Source organism: Thamnophis elegans, chromosome Z (assembly GCF_009769535.1).
Source record: "Thamnophis elegans isolate rThaEle1 chromosome Z, rThaEle1.pri, whole genome shotgun sequence".
NCBI classification, from domain to species: Eukaryota; Metazoa; Chordata; class Lepidosauria; order Squamata; family Colubridae; genus Thamnophis; species Thamnophis elegans.
The window spans coordinates 45379249-45402204 of record NC_045558.1 but is presented as its reverse complement, the minus strand read 5'-3'; the positions used below and the strand labels follow the sequence as shown (position 1 = coordinate 45402204).

Genomic DNA, 22956 nt, shown 5'->3' with positions numbered 1-22956 from the left:
ATACAGTCTTGGACCTATGAGTCCAATTAAGTCCAAAATTTCTGTTGTTAAGCAAAATAGTTATTAAGTGAGATTTACCCCATTTTATGAGCTTTCTTGCCACACTTATTAAATAAATCACTGCAATTGTTAAGTTAGTACCACAGGTTGTTAAGTGAATCTAGCTTCCCAATTAACTTTGTTTGTCTAAAAAATGCAAAAGTTAAAATATGATCCTGGGATAGTGCAACCATCATTAATACATGCCAGTTGCCAATCATCCAAATATTGATCATGTGATCATGGTCATACAATTTTGATCAATGATTGAGCAATGGTTATAAGTATGAAAAACAGTCATAAATCACTCTTTTCACTGCCATTGTAACACTGAACATTCACTAAATGAATGGTCAGTGTTACAATGACCTTTCATATTTGAGGAAGAGGCCATTATGGATAAAGTGGGAAATGAATTTAAAACCATAGCAAAGTCTAATCCAGGTCACCAAGTTTGTGAGCACCTGTAATTAAAATTAACAGTTTTCATTTTTATTTTATTTACTTATTAGATTTATTTCCCTCTCATCTTGGCTATTATTTGTGAGATAGGATCAAGTTCTTTTACTGATTCATACAATATCATAAAGTTATACTGAAAATTTTAATTTCTATCTTAGGAATCACAACTAAAAGTAAAGAAGTTGCTAAATGAAATTGGGATTGTGTTTATGATCATATTTCAGCTTTACTTTGCTTTACAGAACTACAAAGCACATGAATGCAGTGATTGGTTGTAAAATTACTTTTTCATTACTCTTGTAACAATAACAGTCACTAACCAGCTAAATGAAAACTACCTGTATTACTATTATACTAGAGATTTTAGATGTAATATTCAGGCAGGTGTATTCTAAAAATACAAATATTTTACATTACATTATCAGTGACAGATAATGAAACTAGATGGAAATTATGACAATTGAATTTAGCTCCCCGTGTTTCTTAATGTCTTGTTATATAATGACCTTTTCATATTTGAGGAAGAGGCCATTATGGATGAAGAGAGAAATAAATTTAATACCATAGCGAAGTCCAATCCAGGTTACCAAGTTTGGTGTTCATTTCTTCTTCCTTCTTTTTTTTCATTTCACATTTGGTACACTGTTTATTTTCCAGTAAAATGAAGGATGAAGGTAGATTAATCAAAAATGATAACAGTAATGGACCATCTTGTAATGTTTTATTGATTTTGAGTTCTGGTAGAGGAAAATTTACTTGCTTAAGTATAACAGAAAATGCTACTGTGTTCATATAATTCTTCATAGTGTAATTTAAGAAAAACTCACTACCCATATTACTGTTTGAATAAAAGGTAAAAAGGTGCTATTACACTATCATGACAGCTCTCCTCTTGCTAATAAGTGACAAAGATAAATGTGTCTGCTTATATGTTCCTTGGCAGGAGTCCAGATATGCGGGTGGAGTTTGAAAATAATGTTCCACCTGGATCTGAGATTTCAATCCACTGCAATGCAGATAACATACAGTGATGTTAAGCATATTGGTATTTGGGGGTGAGGGAAAGTTTCATCAGATCATAGTTTTCTTTGGAGAGCTTTGAAATTCCACGAAGCTGATAAAAATCTTTCTGAAATAGTAGTTATATTTAAAGATCAGACAAACTGGGAGCCAAAAAGCTGTGCTTTAATTCTCTCATTTTGAAGAATTTGTAATTAGCGTTGGAACCACTTGATATTTTTAAAATCACTTCTCTATTTATGATGATTTGTAAAAAAATTAATTACTTTTTATAATGTGGTTATGATGAATTACTGCAAGGGAAAATAAGTAAATATAATTAAATATTTCCTTATCTCACGCAAAGACAAAAGTCAACACATTAATGCAATTATAATCAAAAATATAAAACAAAAGGATATAGGATTCAGGTGTGATATTCATTGCGATAAACAATCAAATATCAAAGTAAGGTAAATTTTAAACTTCAAATCACTATCTAAATAAAATGTATTAAATCTATATTGGTCTGTCTGAAAATAGCTTAGAAAAGGCTCTTATGCAGAAAATATATTTCTCACTAGTGTAAGCCAGATATACAGCCTACAAACATATATTCAGAGCCATCAAGTACATCATGATAAGTTAGGTTTAAAAACCTAATAATATTGCAGTAAATAAACACAAATAATTGTAAATCTGAACAAACATTGAGTAATAACATAAATTAAGATACAAATTACATTTGAATATCTGAACAGAGGAACACTTTCTATGAAAGTGGATTTAATTCTGACTTATACATAGATATTTTAATACAAATGGACAAATTTAATATAAAAGTTTTGACTTCTGTGCCACATGACTAGTGTCTAAATTTTTGAAGTATACAATGGACATAAAGAATCTGGCTTGGATTATAGAAAGTAAGATTTGCAAGTGTAGAATCATGAAACAAACTACGTGATTTGGGAACAATTGCACAGTGGTTCAATAAAATATCTAGCAGGATATAGAAGAGGAAAAAATAAGGACAGTATTTCCCACTAGTGAAATGGAATCCTTGTTCTGCCCAACCCACAAATCTTCTTCCAAAGGTTTGGAAGCATATAATTTTGGAGATAGAGAGCTAGCAGAAATTTGTACATATAGTTCTCAAGTTATGACCATAGTTGGGATGAGAATTTTCGTTGTTAGGCAAGTCAGTTAAAAAGTTAATCACATCCAATTTTATGATATTTTGCCACATTTGTTAAGAAAATCACTGCAGTTGCAAGTGAATTGTGGTTGTTAAGCAAATCTGAGTTCCCTATTAACTTTGCTTGTTGGAAGCTGACGGTGAAGTTCATAAATGGTAATCACATGACCCAGTTAACAGTAAATACATGCTGGTTTTATTTTATTAATGTGACCATGGGGATGTTGCAATGGTGTAAGTGCTAAGTCCAATCAAAAGTCACTTGTTTCAGTGCCATTTTAACTTTGAATGATCACTATTTTGAAAAAATAATAGGCATAATAAATACAATCCTTTATCTACATAGGAATATTTGGAAAATGCTGGTCTGTGTTCATTAGTTAATATGTAAGTAAGTTAGAGTTGTGTATTTAATTTTAATGTACAATTCTAAAATAAATTGGGATAAGCTGATTTTTCTAGGGCCTGGAAGGACTGGTGGTAATAATAATCAACAGAGTTGATTTATCTGTGTCTTTTTAAAAGTTGGGAGGATTCAATACCATTCCTGATTTGGTTTAGTTAATTTGGTTTAATTTTCAAATAAAAAGGTAGGTTAAGCTCCTTATAGGCTTAGATTTATCAATCCTGGTATTTTAGTTGTGAAAAGAGATACTCTCTTCATTTTCAAATGATCTCCTTTTTTGTATCATATAAAATAAATTTTCTATTAAACTTTCACAGCATAATATAATCTTAGGACATTCAAAACTGCATTCAAACCACAAAGGCCAACCCTATACATGAAATCCTGTTCTCCTTGCTTTACTTATGATTTATTGGGGGAGGCTCATTATTAATTTTCAGATTAATATATTTATTTTTGCTTTTACTTTTCTAAGTAATCAACTTCAATGGTCTATATGTATGCTTACCATGATAAGTACCACAGACTTTGATGGCTGAAAGTGGCAGAAATGAAAATTACTTGTCTTTTTACAAAGATGATAGTAATATCAAAGCATATAACCTATAGTATAAAAGATAAGAAAGTGTATATGCTTGTATATTGTCTAAAGATTCTGTCATTTAATGAAAAAAATCAATTCAATTTGTCTCAGAGGAAGACTTAATAATAGTGCCAAAAGTCTTGATCTTTAGTATCTAGTGATGAAGTAGGTTCTAAATTTGAAAATAAATAAGTTTGATTCTGTGAAGTAATTAACTATCACAGGTAAAATACAAATAGCTCCAGCAGTCCATAATTACAAAGTAAAGTTTTTAAGGGTATTTCCTAAAAAAGAACATAAGAATGTTGGATATTAAGATGCTATTTCCTTGATTGTCTGAGATTATTGGTAGTAAAGTGCAAAATGTCTTGAATTCTTAACATTTTGAAATTGAAGCACTTATTCCACTGTTGCTGAAACAATTGAATTTGAACTTAGTATTTTTTTTGTCTGAAATGGTTCAGTTGGAAAATATTTTTAGTCATAAGTGGTAAACCTCAACTTTGGATAATCATAAGTAAATAATAAAAAGAATTTCTAGGAGAATCAACTATGAATTGAAACTTATATAATATTATTCTACTGTTTTTCATGTTCAAATAATTGAGTATACACACAAATATCAAATATGAAATTTTATATTAAATAAAAAGTCAGTAAAAACAGACTAATTAAGCACAGTTATTTTGTTTTATACATAAAACAAATGCTTAATAAAATTAAGAATACAGCTCAGGTTTTCTTCTGCGCTACCTAAATTGTCAGTAGTAAGTTCCTATTCAGAATTACTGGTTTTTTGTATGTGCATTTTCTGAAGTTGGTAACAAAGACAACTGTGATTTTATGGCATCTTTCTGTGGTTTCTTACTTTGCTCTATAAAGCCATTTGAGTGTATTTGTATATAAATATATACATATTTATTCTGCAGGGCTTGCTCTCAGAAATCCTGAGAAAAGAAGAAGACCCCAAGACTGCTTCGCAATCTTTATTAGTAAACCTTCGGGCAATGCAGAATTTCTTGCAGCTGCCTGAAGCAGAAAGAGACCGAATATACCAGGATGAAAGAGAAAGAAGCTTGAATGCAGCTTCTGCTATGGGCCCGACACCTCTTATAAGCACACCACCTAGCCGACCTTCACAAGTAAACTATTTTCTATATTTTTCATACCTTTTTATACATATGTACATACATACATACATTACAAATATATATATTTGTAACTAAGGCAAGCTTCACAATATTTTTCACAGATACTATGATGTCTGAATTACACACAGATAATGTAATGAATTTTAATTCATTATTTTAAAAACATCAGTACTGTCTATGTAACAGATTTATGTAATAATTTACTAGAATACCCTTTATAAAAAACATATCAAACTGGAGCAGACATTTTAAAGAAATTGTCCATTGAATTGAATAATTTAGTTCATTTCAAGATTTTAAATACTAATTTTAGTGAGTATTGATGTTGCTAGTTTAAGTGTGATGCTATATGTATCTTGTCTTGGAGAACTGGCAACACTTATGTTTAGTTTAATCATTAAATGCCTTAGAGTTTCTTAATGAACTCGTTACATGTGAATAAGAGATTAAGGCTCAACAGAACAGTTTACAGTAAAAAAATTGTATTTTCAACAAAAATCTGTCAAGGATCTATCTTTTAATACCTGGAAATCTTCCATTTTACCATAATTAATAAATCTAATTGCTTTAGTATTTTTCTATAAATCTGGCTAAAAGAATGTTGTATTGAAATATCTAAGAGATTTTTTGGATGCACATTTCTTGCTTTTTGTTACACATATAAGAACTGACCATCATATTTTGAAGATAAAATAATTTTGGAGACCATCTTACTATACCTTTAGCTTTTGACTAATGGTTTAAACTTTAATAATCAAAATGTGCTTTTTATAAACTATTGTCTTTTTATGTCAACCTTTAATGACATATTTGGAATAGCAAAATATAAACTAGAGCCTTCCATTCTTGAGAAAACCACCATGGAGAGAGCAGTTAATGGAAATACTACTATGTAAATATAACTGCGTTTCTAGGCGCCACAGTAATAATGGAGTAGTAAACTTTGTCCCAATAAAAAGCTATTTGGAAAGTATGTGCACTTATTATAACTCTTGTGCATTTGCAGAACAGGCTTGAAAAGTAGTCTGTTTTCCTTGAAATGAAATACTTCATGAATTTAAAGGCACAGTGTAAGATTAAAAGCTAAACAAGGATTTAAAAGTAATTTTGTTCCTAAACTAAAACATTACTTAAAAGAATGGATTTATAAAGAGTGTATGTGTGTGCACATATGTCTGTATGCCCATACCTGAGGAAAATACGAACATTTATGTTTATTAATATGTACTAATTTAATTTAACTTAATCAGCCTTTATCGGTTTTGGCTTTGTTATTTCTATTTTTATAATCAATCAAGTGACATGCCATATTTTCTAAAATTTAAACATATTTAAATAGCTTTATCTGATGAGCGTAAAACTTAGAATAAATTTATACAAATGTTAATGAACCTTTTACTTATTATGAATGAAGGCAAATATATGTGTCCCAGGATTATATTGCAGTATCCAATCTGGATCAGTCACCAGGACCAGAGGTTTTGTCTTCTGAGCTTTCAGACTCATACTGGAGCCAATTCTCAGGGAACTCCTCTTTCACCACAATTTTTCTTCATTGCAATTAATACAGAAAGTTTTATTATATTATAAATAATGGAAATTAGTTGCATATTTAAATGTAATATTTTAATGTTTTTTTACATTTGCAATGTCTTGTGTATTGATAATGCTACATGAAAACCAGTGAATGTGCATCACATATTTTTGAAGATTTTAATTTTATAATTCATTCTTCAATTTTGTTCCTAACTGTCTTCATTTCTAAATTTTAACACTCCATTTTAGTAATCTTAATTTTATAATCTCACTTTTTGGTGAGGATTAGGTTTATAAAGTATCATACACTAAATGATGACTGATGTTTTCAATACAAAATTGTGGAGAAAAACCATAGCCTCTGAAAGGTTAATTAGCAGTATATAATATAGTGTTCACTAGAGCACAGCAAAGTAACCATCCATGCTTTTCTTAATGGATCAGGAGAAAATGTTAAGAAAGAAGGGAAAGGTAATCGGGTTACTCTGTTAAGCAAGAAAAAGATTTTTTGGGGAGGAAAAAAAATGGTTTTTTGAAGCAAGTTTATCAACATACATCAACTGTCTCCTAATGTTTTGTTAAATGTTTACACATTTGTTTTCTATATAAGTTTTTATCCATTAATTAATAACCAAAGTAATCCCTATTATAATTAGTCAAAAGCTTTCATAAAAATAAATATAAGTGATCAAAATAGTCATGTATCTAAGTAGATAGTCAGTTTAGGTGCAGATGTGTGTTTGTGTGTGTGAATATATGTATATGTTGATGGGTATATTTTTATTATTAAGTTTATGTCCATGTGTACATTATACACACAACATACATATACATACATACAGAAACACACACACACACAACTGTCCAGAAAAATACTGATTAGATATTAAAATTTTAATAATGTTGATGCTTATGTGTTTATTAGTCTTATAAAATGGTTCAAATGTAAATTAGAAGCAGAATTTTGGCAGCTTCAGTGCAACACTTCCCTACTTTTCATTAAAGCAGCCTAAAATTTGCAGCTATTTAGATATTCATATATACATATATGTCTTTTGTAAGATATAACCTATGTTATTTTAACACATTTCAAAAATACATTCTTTCATCCTGCAAAGGGTGGCATGATGGCTCAGCACTTAAATACGCTGACTTTGTCAGCTGGAAAGCTGACAGCCTGGGTTCGACATCTAAGCACCATGCAATAGGGTAAGCTCCTATTCCTGCCCCTGCTCCTTTTGCTCACCTAACATTTTGAAAGCATGCAAATGAGAGTAGATTCAAAGGTGCCACTTCGGAGGGAAGGTTCCACGCACCATTGGCATATAGCCATGCTTGCCATGGAATATGTCTTTGGACAACACTGCCCAAAAAGTGGAGATGAGTACTTTGCCCTAGAGTCAGACACAACTGGACAGGAAACCTTTACCTTAACCTTGCAAACAACAAAAAAATGCCTTTGGTGACTCAAAATAATCTAGCACACATTCCTGCAATGCTTCCATTTTTTTTCTAATCAATTATTTAGAAGAAACACGGGGTCTTAGAGATTATTCATGTTTTACATTATTTCTTAAAACATTGGAACACTAAAATGTATTCCAGATTATTTAAACTAGAAAGTTTTTCTGAAACTGAAAATCCATAAAACTATGACAAAATTAAACATTGAATATAATATTTTTAAAAGTATAAATGTATATAAAATATGGAACTATGATCAGTTGACCATCCTAGTTGGAAAAAGATTGTACTATAATTAGATATTCTATGATAAATTATAAAGTTATAAAGTGCAAGTAGTCCTGCAGTTGTACAAAGGAAAAGAGGGATATAAATTTAATAATAAATAATAAATAAATAAATAAATATTTTATTTAATAAATAGACAGCATTGAAAGTTTCAGTTGGATTATAATGAACTGTGAGATGGTTATCTTCAACATATATTCCATGAATGAATTAGAATTACTCTGATGTCTCCTCAAAATTACACATGCAATGAATATTTAATAGTTTGTAAACCATTTTCAATATTTCTGGATAAATATGACCTAAAATATTATTTGTTGTGCACCCAAATCTTAAAACTAGATAAAAAAGCCCAATTAAATTAATGAGTAAACAAGGGGCTATCTATTTATTTTATTTATTGAGGAAAGTGATCCAGTTTAACATATTTGTGTCTATAATAATTGTTATGCCCCCCCAGACAACAATAACTGCAAATAAACATTTCCAATGTCTATTGATCAATTTTCCTTCTTTTTACTTACAACAATCTTGTCTTTAATCCATTTGAATATTACACACACACACACACACACACACACACACATATACATGTACACATACACACAAATTTATATATAAATTTGAAGGTAAAAAACCCTAAAATGAATAACAAAAGTGTGACAAAAGACCTCTATTTTTGCTTATTCTATGTGTTGAACATGGTGTTTATTCTATGTGCTGAACATGGTGGCCAAAGAAGATTTCCATGAGTGCATTCTTATGCTTGGGTACAACACAGAATAAAAGGATGTCTGATAACTAAGGCAACTTTCATCTTCAGGGGACCTCTCTTTTTGAAGATCACTTAAAGCTCTACTTATCTCTCTTGGCATGTTATTTAAACATTTGGCAGTATCTTGTTATAGGAAATATATAATTATTTCACCTTATTATTATAATTGAGTTTGAAAATAAGCCCTCTTGATTTCAGTGGAACTTATTTCTAATTAAGAGCACTTAAACTCTAGAGTGTGCTGACAGTTACAGTGCTCTTAACTGGGCATCTTTTTTATCTGTTAAATAATGATATATCATATTTCTAGGTAAAAACAACTGCTATTTCAACAGAAAGAAATGGAAAACCTGAAAATAATACCATGAACATTAATGCTTCCATTTATGACGAGATCCAACAGGAAATGAAAAGAGCTAAAGTATCTCAAGCATTATTTGCAAAAGTTGCAGCAACAAAAAGCCAGGTAAGTCTTGTGACCATCTGTGAATTAATGTTGCTATCCTTGCTTCTTTGTTGTTAGTAGGATGAATGTATGAATAAAATCCTTTAAATGTTAAGTGTGATTAAACACAATAAGAAATTAAGTGATTTCTCTAGAGGTAGGTCAAGATGTTTTTAGCTGTGTATATTTTTTCTGATACATTCTAAAACATGACATATTCATTGGCAGTATGGTAAAAAAGTATTATGTTGACCAGTCATGAATTGTTCAAATTGTAACCTCTTACTCCATTCAATATAATATTACCGTTCTCTATAGGTGCAAATCTAGATATCCTTCAATTCTTTCTATTGCATTTTCCCAACCTCTTCTTTTTACTTAACACTAGAAAGTCTAATGGTTAATCCCATATACGTACAAAGTTTTCTGAATCATACAGAAAATAGGAGTCCAGATTTAAGAGAAAGGAACCCAAAGGTGAGGAAACATAATGGGGGATGGGGAGTTTTTAGGTAGAGAATAATTTTATAAAGAAACAAATGTAAACAAATTTAATGCAAAGTTTGGGAGTTTAGAACTTCTTTGAGGACTACTTTATTGTAAGTGCATTCCAGCTAGTGTTATATACTTTATGACTTGATTCATGACCTGCTGTTATGGAGGTCCCAATGGGGAACAATATAAAGACACTAATAACTAATTATTCAGAGGATACATTCAAGAATATTTTGATGAATGATAGGACACACAAGAAGCTCCAGGGAAAAAAAAGATTTTGTTAACAGTAAGAAAAAAGTGGTGCTTCCAAACTGGTTCTAAGCTAAACCAACAGAACTATGTAGTGCTTCAGTGCACATGGTGACACTCAAGGAGCAACTTGTCAGCAACAACGTTTGTGTCTTTTGTGAATTCTAAGCATGATCCTCAGAAACTATATGTTTGGTATAGAAATGAGCTTTCAAACTGTTTCGTGGAATACTCAGTTTCCACGAGAGTCCATAAAATGGGATTCCTTGAGACATAAATGGGGAAAAAATATACTGGAACTCAGCTAGGTTTTTTTTTAAAAATCATTAAAGCTTTACATCTTAATCAGAAGATTTTGGGATATATTTTGTAACCACACGATTCTACTTTGATGCCTGAAATATTTTTTTAAATCCCTAAAAGCTTGTATTTCTTTAAGAGTTCAAGTCAGCATATCCATGTATTCATTTCATCCATTTTTTCCTGTCCAATATTTAATAAATTATGTTCAACTAATCGGCTCAACAATACTTGGTGGTCTTTAGGGCTGAAGGTTTTTACTGGATTTCCCTATTCCTAATGTATCACTCTAACTGTGGTGAGACACAATGGCGCAGTAATTAGAATGCAGTACTGCAGGCTACTTCTGCTAATCATTGGCTGCCAGAAGTTTGGCACTTCAGGTCCAACCGGCTCAAGGTTGACTCAGCCTTCCATCCTTCCGAAGTGAGTAAAATCAGGACCCAGCTTGTTGGGGCAATGTGCTAACTGTAAAATTGCTTAGAGAAAGCTGTAAAGCACGGTGAAGTGGTTTATAAGTGTAAGTTCGAAATCTAATACATATGAGTCACCCTTAAATAGTACTATAGTTTAATCAACACAAAATCATGGTAGTTCCCAGTTCAGATTGAATAATTTGTGGTTTGAATTCAGGATGCCAAAAATGAAGGCAATCAAAGACTGAATGTACAGGGGCACATTTATTCATATTGTTTGAACATATTGTGACAGTATTCTGGATTCTGACTTGATCAGGTTTAATAATTAACTTTGTATCTTTGATGGATTTCTTTTCCCTATGCACAAACTTTAATGCATCTTCAGCAACAAACAAGCACAATGTTGCTTTTATATAACTAAGGTACTTTTCCTATTCTTGAATTTGTGATTGTCCTTATTATTTTATGGGATATTGAATTCTTGTAGAATATGTTTAGACAGTCTAAAGCTTTGACCTGAATATTTTTACATCAACATAATAGAGGGTATGATAGTGTATATTCCATAAATATGGAATGTTTTATTTTGGAGTAAACATCCATTTCAAATAACTTTGGTTAATTGGTGAATTAGAAAAAAGTGACACTAACAACAATTTTTAAAATTTAAAATGTCATTTTAATAAATTTCAACTGTCAATGAGAGAATCCTTTCAGAATGCTGCAGTAACTTTATGTGTTTACATCTCTGAATAAATATGCAGAATTAAAATATATGAATTGTAAGTTTTGACTTAATTTTTTTAGCTGATCATTGTTCTTGGAATATATTTGTAAATTTAAATTATTCTGAAAATATTAAGAAATTGGGCATTAAACTGTAAAGTTGATCTGAAAGGTCAAATTAGGTTTCCACTTTTCCCTAAAAAAGGAAACACTTATTCAATCCTGGATAAATTGACTGATGTCACCTTTTTAAAAACATTATAGACCAGGGGTGTCAAACTTGCATTATCACAGTGGCATCACGTGACATATCGGGACTTTCCCCCCCCTTCATTAAACTGGGTGTGGTGGTGGCCGGCTCACGGGCTGTGAGTTTCACAGTCCTGTGATAGACTTTAAATCCTGTTATTGCATTTGCTTTATTATTTAAGCTGTAAGTTTGGAAACCTTTGCATTTGGGAATTGCTCCATCTTTCATTATATAAAAAAGATGTTTCTTTTTAAAGTTATATGCTGTAAGGAATACTTAAAAGGATATTTTGGAAATGTTACATCAAAATGATTAAACTCAAGCTGGGGACTGTAAAAAATTACAGCTTTACAGGCCACATGCCTGCCTACCCTTCAATCACTGTCAAAGTGATAATTTCTGCAATAATATGTTTCTTTTATTGTAGGATTCTAAACACCAAGTGCTGTTTAAACATTAAACTGAATTGTTTCTGTTAGCGTTGCACTCACTGTGTCATACATCAGACCACTACAATCTCTTGTGGAATGTAAAATTCTGTCATGAATCATGGCTTGTGTATTGGAAATTACTGTAATTTTGATTGGAAATTACAGGGCTCTTGAAATGTTTCTAATTATGATAGAATGTTAACCATGACTTCAAACCTGTATGCTTTTTTGTTATTTCTACTTTCAAAAGAAGGTTATACAGTGTGCATTAAGAAGAAATATCTTGTCAGCATCTCTTCAAATCACCTATCCTTAATATTTTTGCTTTACTAAAATGTATTAGTTACTAAATTGTATACTATATTGCACTGATACTAAGATTTTGTGTTCATGAATTCTACCTGTAGTCACATATTTGATTTCATATTATGTATAAGTATATAAGTATAATCTTTATTGTCATTGTACTTAAATACAACGAAATTGGTTTTAACTTCACTGGTGCAAAATTATAACAGAAACGGAAAAAAAACCTAGCCTGTGTATGGAGTGATTGTGGTTGTACTTAAAAGTCTCACAGCCCAAGGATAGAAACTATCTTTAAACCTGTTTATTTGGCTGGCTATGCTTTGATGTCTTCTGCCTGATGGTAGAAGTTCAAAGAGACACTGACCAGGGTGTGAATCATCTCTGAGTATCTTCCTTACTCTGCTAAAGCAGCGAGATCTGGCGATGTCATCCAGTGGTAACCAATGGTTTCTTGTGCCAAAATGATCACTCTCTGTGGTGCCTTCCTGTCCGCAGCTGTTAAACCAGCATACCATACTGTAATATAATATGTGAGGACACTTTCTATGGTGGACCGATAGAAAGAGGTCATCAGCCATTGTTCCACCTGATTTTTTCGCAGGACTCTAAAGAAATGAAGTCTCTATTGGGCCTTTCCAATTACCAGAGATGTGTTGTTTTTCCAGGTGAGATCTTGACTAATAAGCACTCCCAATAATTTAAAAGAGGAAACGCTCTCCACACAGCCCCCCTCAATATACAGTGGGGCAGGTTCCTCTCTGTGCTTCTGGAAATCTAGCACCATCTCCTTTGTCTTACTAGTATTTAGATATAAATTGTTTCTTGAGCACCATGCCGATACCTTCTGGACTTCTTCCCTGTATGCTGATTCTTGCATTTATTATACATTGTAATAAATACATTGTATTTATTATACATTTATCATTCATGGTCGCATAGTGATTAGAGTGCAGTACTGCAGGCTACTTCTGCTGACTGCCAGCTGCTTGCAATTTGCTTGTTCAAATCTCACTGACTCAAGGTTGATTCAGCCTTCCATCGTTCTAAGGTGGATAAAATGAGGACCCAAATTGTTTGGGGACAATATGCTGACTCTGTAAACCACTTAGAGAGGGCTGCAAAGCACTGTGAAGCAGTATATAAGTCTAAGTGCTTTTGCTATTATTTATTTATTAGGTTTTTATTTCCTTTATTATTTTTATAAATAACTCAAGTTAGCAAATTCAAGGCATCTTCTTTTAATTGGTTTTTAAAAATTATTTAAAAGAATGTTAAAGCACTAAAAATTCCTCTTAAAGTGGCAATTGAAATTAACAGCCCTCCATTCATTACTGCCAATAACATAGTGTAAGTATGCATTTTAAAAATAATATTTAAGCTATCATCATTATTAGTAACAAACTACTTAAAAGCAATCTGTTGCCTCAAGTAAAAATTATATTTTTCATAGGAATAATTACCTTTGATTTATAATTTATAGATATTGTATGTGATTTGTGTTATGTGGATACCCACTTAAGTAATAGCTGCATTTAACTCTTCCCTATTTTGAGATCCCTGAAAAACCAGGTTAATTTTTTTAAAATAAAAAAAAATGTTTTTATAAAAAAAGTTTCTTCTGAAGAAAAAAATATTTTATTCCTTTTGAGTTTTCAGCACAAACAATACTTTTGTTCATAGACAGCACTTAAAACTTTAATTTTTGTATTCATATAAAATATATGTTGCCATTTTATGGTGACTACTTCAAGCATTCACATTGTCTTCCACATATATTGTGGAAGTTTCTTATTTGCAAAACTTTTTCTTCTCTCCAGTAGTGGACATTGATGGATACTGAATAGAATCAGAAGTCACAAGGCAAGTTTATGCAAGCGTGGAATAGAATCTTGCTTTCATTAATAAAAGTCATATCAGTGCTTTCATTAACAAAAGCTATTAATGATCATTTGAGCAGCATAAGTCATATAAATACAAACACAAAATCACATTGTGTTTAGCTAATGTCATGATATTGCTTATATTATAAAGATATATATTACCTGGTATGAATGTTAATGATACCTTTAAGTTTCTATTCATTTTGACCTATCACATCAGACAATTGTAAAAAAAAATAGATTGTCTGGCATAACTTTGTTATACACCTACTACTTTGGTGTAATATATTACAATAAAATCTATGTTTAAAACCGTCATTTTAAATTATTTTTTGTTCCTTTAATCTAAGGGAATTTTAAGAAATAAGCACAAAAGAAATTTTCTATTATTTATTTCTACTTTATTGTATGCAGTTAAATTATAAAAAAGTTCAAAATTTTGGAAGAGCTTTTCTATATTTTTCTCTCTGATCTAATTGACACATAACAGTTGAACTGGGAGTTCTTTTTCCTATACCTCTGTTTTTGTTTTTGGGTTTTTTTCTTGAGCTGGGCTAGAACCATCCATTTAGTTTTTGAGAATGCCCTTGGAATCTGTATGTATTCCATTTTTTATAAACAATATACTGCTAATTGCTGGTCATTTGCTTGCAGCATTATACTTTCTTGGTATTTTTTTAATTAAAAGAAAAATATATAATAAAATAAAATTAAATACAAATGCTAAGGAGCACCTAAGAATGTATTCCAGTTCTTTTGATACCTGTAAAGATTACATTCAGTTCCAGGATTTTGTACACAGAGATATATATGAGAGAGGGACTGATACAAATAATACATTTTTTGTAATTATCAACAAGACATTGTGACTTTATCATGGCTTCAAACAGATGAAAATGTATATGCACCTATAGAAAACTGTTTATTACAATATTATCATATTCAGTACCTAATAAATGTTAAAAACAGCATAACATACAATATTAGCATTTTGTTGGCACTTTTCATTGTGGCTTGCATTTGCTGAACAAAATATAAATTGTGGGATCCTTGGTGCAATGTGAGCTTAGTGATTTTCATTCAAGCTATGCATAAATTGTAAAGCACTGTGAAGCAGTATGTAAGTCTCTAACAGCTATTTCTATTGCTGTTTCCTTACCAAACTGGGTAACATAATCAGTGCAGTTATTAATGATGTTAGCTTGTTTCATAATGAAACATCTGAAAGAAAACCACCATGCTCAGAGAGTACTAAGACTCTCATCGTTCAACCCAGAGCTACAAATATTTTATCAGAATAGATAGTGTATTTCAATAAAAACTTACATTGCATATGCAATATTTACCGTATTTATCGGCGTATAACACGCACCGGCGTATAACACGCACCCCCCATTTTAACACAAAAATTTGAGTAAAAATTTTTTTCATTAAAAATAAATGACTTGGAAGCTCGGAACTTAATGTTGGATTAAAATTTATAACATTAGAACATGAATTATAACATTAACTCCTCTTAAAAGGCAAATATGAAATGAAAAAACACCTCTTTGAGCAAAAAAACTTAATCAGAATCACTGCTTTTTGGAAAACCAAAAACCTCTTCCTCATCTTCACTCTCTCCCTCTTTTTTCCCTTCCTTCCCCCTTCCTCTTGCCTATCAACTTCATCCTCTTTGTCTTTCTGCTCTTTCCCTCTCTTCCCCTTTTCTTCCTACCTCCTTCCTTCTCCCTCCCTTCTTCTTTTTCTTCCTTTCTTCTTCCATCTTCCTCCTTCTCCTTCCATTCTTTCTCCTTCCATCCATCTTTTCTCCTTCCATCTTCTCCCCCCCTCCCTTCTTCTTTTCCTCCCCCCTCCCTCCTTCCTTCCTCTCCTTCCCTTTCTCACACACAGGAAGGGGAGGGGGGCTATCTAGTCGCTTTCACAGCATAATTTCTTTATCTAACTTTTAAAAAACAGTGTGCAAATCAAACGAGATTTTCGTAACCTGCGAAGCACCAAGTTATATTATGTTGTTACAAATTCGCAGCTACTCCATTCTTTCTGATAGGGAACTACATTTCCCAAGATGCCTCAGGTCCTCAAAGCGCTGAACGCAGCTTTGCAATTGACTCCAGCGAGGCCTGGCAGCCGCCGGCTGGGGTGGTTGTCAGGGCGATGCGGAGCGGACGCGCCGTTTGTTACTGCTTCCAGCAATCAAGACGGAGAAGGGAAGCGACTGAAACGGACGCTGGCCTCGCTCTCCTGCTGCGGCTTCTGTTTCAGTAGGGAAGAAAACTTCCTTTCGCTTCCCGAATTTGACTGGGTCCCGGGGCTTCTGCCGGGCGGCAGAAGCCCGGGAAGCGAAAGGAAGTTTTCTTCCCTATTGAAACAGAAGCCGCAGCAGGAGAGCAGGGCTGCTGCCGGCCGTTTCACCTTGCGCAGCGAATTTGACTGGGTCCCGGGCTTCTGCCACCCGGAGTATCGGCGTATAACACGCAGGCAGGGTTTAAGCTTGGAATTTTAGTTTTACAACTGCGTGTTATACGCCGATAAATACGGTAGTTGTTCCATGAGTGTTTTAAATTGTGACACATTAGAAAAATGCAATAGTTTTTCTTTATATAGAGCTTCTTTGTAAAAACAAGTTTAAATAGCCTTTTTCAAACATTTATCCTCCTTACTTTGTTGGAGAATGTAATTGTCCTGATTTATTTTTCTGCCCATTTCTTGTCCTGATTCAAAGAGTTACACATATGCTTAGAGACAGAGACAGTCTATTCTTTCACATTTTTTTTCTTGAGTCCCATCAATGATTCATATACATCAAAGTAGAATATACATTCTCATGCTAACATTTTTTTCAGATTATACTCCCACTTCAGGCTTTTCAGTTCATAACCCAGGTTTCAATATTCAGGGTTGAAAGTAATTTTGAGATATTTGGAATTAAATTTATTCTTAGTCTGTGGGAGGTCATGGCCAAGCAAAATTTGCTTTGAGCACTGTGTGATGGTAGCAGAAATAAATATGTCCAAGGTAAGTATATGTGGCCCCAAAGTGCATGATATTTTTTTCCTATGCCCATTAGCCTTATTTGCTGTAATACTAATAACCTCGGTGATTAATGTAATAATAGAGAAAACAGGTCATTATTGAAATTAAAACTATTAACAGTACAAGAATTAGGTCTCAGATATTTCATACCATTCTTAGTACTCCAAAGTAAAATAACATAAGCAATGTGATTCCCTGGTCAGCTGGCCTAACAGGATTAATTAAGATATATAACTACATAGTAAGTAGGTATTTGATCTGCCTTTTTGACATTAGAATAAGAACATAGTCTGAATTATGAAATAGTCAGATGAACAGGAAGGCAGATTTAAGCTACCATTCATCTTTTGATTTTGGAACACATCAGAGCTGTGCAGGAATTAAGGAAAAAACCTCTAGTGAATGAACCTAGTTTGAGATCTAACATGCTTATTTGCATGTAAAAAAAAAAACAGATGGTGGACTATTCCTTGATTTGCAGACACTGGGTGGTGTAAGTTAGCATAGATTTTGGAGGATGCAAGATTTGGGAGGTCACAGTTTTCTATTGTGTTATATTCTACCTTACACACACACACACACACACACACACACACAGAGCCTATTTATCTACTCATGTTTGCATGCTTTCAAAATGCTCCATTAGCAAGAGGTGGTACAAGTAATGGGAGCTCACCTCATTGCATGGTGCTCGAGCCTCAAATTCAAGCTGTCATCTTTCCAACTCACAAGCCAGTGTCCTTAACCACTGAGACATAATCCTTTACTATAAAGCAATAAAGATGTTTACAAGTCCAATCTCCCAAATTCATGATATTAAAACAAACTGCAAATTAAAAAAAACTTCCCATGGGAAAAGAGAGAGATAGAGACAGATTAAACCATAATGTGTAATGTTTGGTATTCTGAATAGGTCTTTGGTCCAAAACAACATTACTTTTTAATTTTTTTTCTATTAAGGAAGCATGTCCTTTCATCTTTACTTTTTATATATGATTTAAATATAGTGAAGCAATATTAATAGAATACAAGATGCTTCATTCATTAAGACATTGATTGTGCCTTCCTTCTATCTCTGTCTTATAATACCTCATGATGAAATGAGCTCACAGAAATTCATAATGATGTACATAGCGGTTCTGCAACTCCTCAGGCTGCAGTGTTGCCTCAGTACCTCTGTTTCAAAAAATCAGATCATAGGCTGCATGCTGTCATATAATAAGGTGTCTGATCCTTATTACCAGTTTGTTGATGCACAGACTCCTTCAAATTGACCATTGCAACACATGGTTTCCCCTGAAACTAGCTGTGATAATTAGTGTGGCTCTAATGAGACAGAATGTCACTGATCTTGTGCTGAACTGTTGAGTATCGACGCTACGCATGGCAACTGTCATAGCTTGCCATCTGTGACAGAGCCTGGCATATTCTGTTAGCAAGGTAGAGCATGCTCAGTGAGTTGATTCAAAACAAATGGTTTCTTGCCTGATCAGAAAGAGCTGTAGTATGGTAAATGAGATGATATTTTTATATTTCCTGTTTCTGTTGTGCTAAATCAGTCACAAAAAATGCTAACTAATCTATTTCAATTTACAATTAGAAAAATATTTACAGATGTTGTTTCACATTTTTGCTGTTTGTAAGGCAACAGTTCGGTTGCTTATTTTCATTTTTAAATAAAAGGCTTAAATAGACAAAAATTATTTAATAAGATAAAAAAGTCACATTTTTTTTTATTATTGAACCAGATAATCCATACTGAATTCTTGATCTAAAATAACAATTTTCTCTCTTGGAAAAAGATCATCTATTTTGTTTTTTATATACGTGCAGTGTGTGTGTGTGTGTGTGCATGTGTGTGTGTGTGTGTGTTTCTATCCCTTCATTGGAGAGATAGCCAACATAGAGATTCCAAATATGCAGGAAATTACCACTGTGATATATACCAAATGTATCTAAGTGTCAACAAAATGGAAAGCTTATTTCTGACAGAGGAGCCTATGCTTATTGGTGTTGTTCTTAACTGAAATCACTGGTCACAAAATTTGTAGAAGTGGAAGCCCAGCACTGTTTATCATTCCACGATGCTTTGTTGCTTTTTATTTCCTCTTCCTCTGGCAGACCACACAGGGCTTGTTCTGAAGAACATTTTCACTAATCTGATCAGGCAGCCAAATACGCCGGGAAAACTGCTTTAATGATCCCACTAATTACCTCAAGTCAATATGAACTGTATTATTAGACTGAGGGAAAATATTCCATTAGGTCTCCCCCTTGGGAGTTTCTCCGCTTTGTGATGTCACTGAAGCCTTCGGCCTCTTGCTTGTAATTAATTTTATTTACACACGCAGGCACGCACAAGGTCACACCTGCACAACCAGAGCTGGCCAGGGAGCTAGTAGCACTCAGCCTTAATCAGATCTGTCATAATTACCATTCTGCATGTTTCTGACACACGCTGTGAAATATTTCAATTTAACTGCCGCTACCAGCACAACCAGATGTAGTGCAAGTGTGGCTGCATTGGAAATATTATTCCTCAGGATAAACTCTCTCCTCCTTTTTTTCCTCCGACCCCCTTTTCCTTTTAACAGCTAATGTGGCACAGAAGCTGATGTATCCTGTAAATCTTGAATGCAGCGCTAGATTGATAACAGCAGATTAGACAGTTTAACCACAAACAGCTTGTTCATTTTTCACAAATGAAAACCACATGTGGTGCAACTAAAATTCCAAGCCTCTTTTCAGTGATAGTTCTTTTTCTAGTTCCTTTGTTGTTTGAGGTGTATTTTTTGCCACATAGGTTGTAAAAGCATGACTTACACACATAGAAAATAATTGTTATCCAAGCTTTTCAAATTATTTCTTGGTAACTACATTTTATTAAACCTGTAATACAAAGTCAGTCAGCCAGCTAACCAGGGGCAAAGCAAAATATTACTGAGATACTATTTTGTGTGTGTTATCACCTTAACCTACTTTTAGAAAATATCCTACAGGATCATTTTTTTAAAAGAGCTCATAAGGTTGCAACTATATTTCTTATTTGCAAAGATATAGCTTCTCAAATGTTGAAGAAACCCCTCTGTGAATTTTTACTGAAATGAAATGAAGATTGATGATACATCCTTTGCATTTTAGGGAACTCATATGAAATAGTAAGTTTTGTGATTCAAAAAGATAAAAACTAAAGATACACGTTATCACCTTACATAATGTTCACAATGATTCCTACAACTTATTGCTTCATGCTTCATAACTGCATTATATAAATATACCCCAAGATTTTATATTGCTTTATATTCTAAAAGGTAAAACTCTACCATGTTTCCTAAATGTTTATGAATTAAAACTTTAGCAATATATTAAATATGAAAGCATGAAAAATCTTATATTATTGAATTCTTTTTTTAAAAAAACTTAAATAGTTATTAAATTAATATAGTATTTTAATTGTTATACTTTAAAAAAATATTTCATGGGGTTTATATATTTTTCTACTTGACATGAAGCCAGTCTAAATAGTTTTCCTTCTCTCTCAGTTTTTCCCATAACAGCATTAAGCTGAGAGAGAATCTCAAAATCAAAAGTGAGTTTCCATGACAGAGAGTGAACTTGAACCTGGGTGTTTCCAATTGAAGTTCAGCACCTTAGCAACACATTTCAGGTAATCCTTGACTTACAACTGTAATTGAGCCCAGAATTACAGTTGTAAATCGTGCTTGTCATTAAGCAGGTCATTATGTGTTGTGCTCAATTTTACAACTTTTTTTGTGGTAATAGTTAAGTTAAAGCAACCTTCTTTTTTGGGTCCCTCATAACTTTGAATGGTCACTAACTAACAAGTCATAAATGGAGAAATATCTATAGTATATTGTAGTAGGTTAATGATTGTTTTATAGTTGAATAGTAAATAAGCTCTTGCTTTTTATACTGTGTGTGTGTATGTGCGCGCACGTGCATGTTGGTGCATGTTATGTGTGTGTAAATACACATACACACATACATACGTGTGTGTGTGTGTGTGTATGTGTGTGTATGTATGTAACAGAACAGAACAACAAAGTTGGAAGGGACCCTGGAGGTCTTCTACTCCTACCCCTTGGTCAGGCAGGAAACCCTATACTATTTCAGACAAATGGTTAGTCAATCTCTTTTTAAAAATTTCTAATGTTGTAGCATTCACAACTTCTGGAGACCAGTTGTTCCACTGATTAATTGTTTTAATTTTCAGAAAATAAACGGCCCAGAAGCTCATATCCACTTGACTGTCACGGTTTATGACAGCTTTCATTGATATGAGGAAAAAGCATATATTCCCTGCGATTCGCTTTCCTCACACATTGCACACTGTTTTGTTCTCCCGCACTCAATATTAAATCAACTAGCCAATCAGAAAGGAGTGAAGAGTCCTTTCTGGTAATAAACAGAAATTCTTCTCCTTCTCAGCCAACAACAAAGTCTTTACCCAGCCTGCCAAAAGCCTAATGGCCAATTTGTTGACTCTTCTGTCATAAGCTATGAAAGATGGAATAAGAACAATCCATGTTAGTCTGAGAAAAGAAAGACCTTCTGTTTTTCTTGGTTCCTTTTTTCTTCTGTACATCTGTTACCAAGTTAGTTGAGAAAGAAGAAGGCAATTACTCAGTAACAGAATGTGAGCTTGTCTAGCTTAGTCTTTCCCTTCTCTGTAGTAGCCCTTACCTAAGATGAGGGTGAAACTTTTGCGACACCTGCGTTAACTTCATAGGTTAGGGTAGGATAGAGTGGAGGAGAGTGGAGAGTGGAATAGAATAGAATAGAATAACTGATATATGTATGTATATAAAATGCTTGCATTACTTGTTTGGAATCTTTCAGTAAATAAACAAAACTTTAGTGAAATCAAAAATAACTTTGGAGGATAAGATATGATAACTATATTATATAAGCAATATCAGAGAATTTTATTCTCAGATTGTTTTCACGAAAGGTTATTGCTGGAGTACTATTTGTTTGGGTACTCCTTGTGAATTTCTCCTGGACATTCTGTTGGCTACAATATACTACAGAATACTGATCCTGGGGCATATGCAAACTGGCAAGATATCTAAAAGACCCAACTTTCTCTAGGATCAGAACAGCATTTTTAGAGCTACGTAGATTTAAGAGGCTCCCATCAACACTCTTGCAAAGCAAGTATAACAAAATACCATAGCAAAGTGAATATGTACATGTGGTAATAAGGTTGAAACATCTTGTGTTTGATTACAATGTATGATTATACAGGAATATTAGATCAAAATACATCCTTCCTTCCCCTAACAGATATCTAAGGACACCAGACAATATTTTACATGAACTTTTGCAGACTTAAATCTTGCCATTACCTATGCAGTAGCTAAAGTTTTGCTGCTGCAATGAAAATAAGGCAAAACTGATTATAGGAGTAAATGTGTTTTCACTAACACATTTAGTTTTTTTTTTTTAATAATGTTTGGAGGATATATATTTTGGTGTGTAGTCTTAGATT

The 22956-nt window shown here is 32.8% G+C and overlaps 1 protein-coding gene across 3 annotated transcripts in view; it reads left to right on the top strand.

Annotated features, from left to right (window-relative positions):
* Positions 1-22956, top strand: part of SATB1 (SATB homeobox 1) — an 89904-nt gene that overhangs the window by 43603 nt on the left and 23345 nt on the right. For all 3 annotated transcript variants that reach the window (XM_032237088.1, XM_032237087.1, XM_032237086.1), the window contains exons 9-10: positions 4617-4829; positions 9212-9367. In XM_032237088.1, the coding sequence (XP_032092979.1) occupies positions 4617-4829; positions 9212-9367 (369 nt within the window). The remainder of the gene's footprint in view (positions 1-4616; positions 4830-9211; positions 9368-22956) is intronic.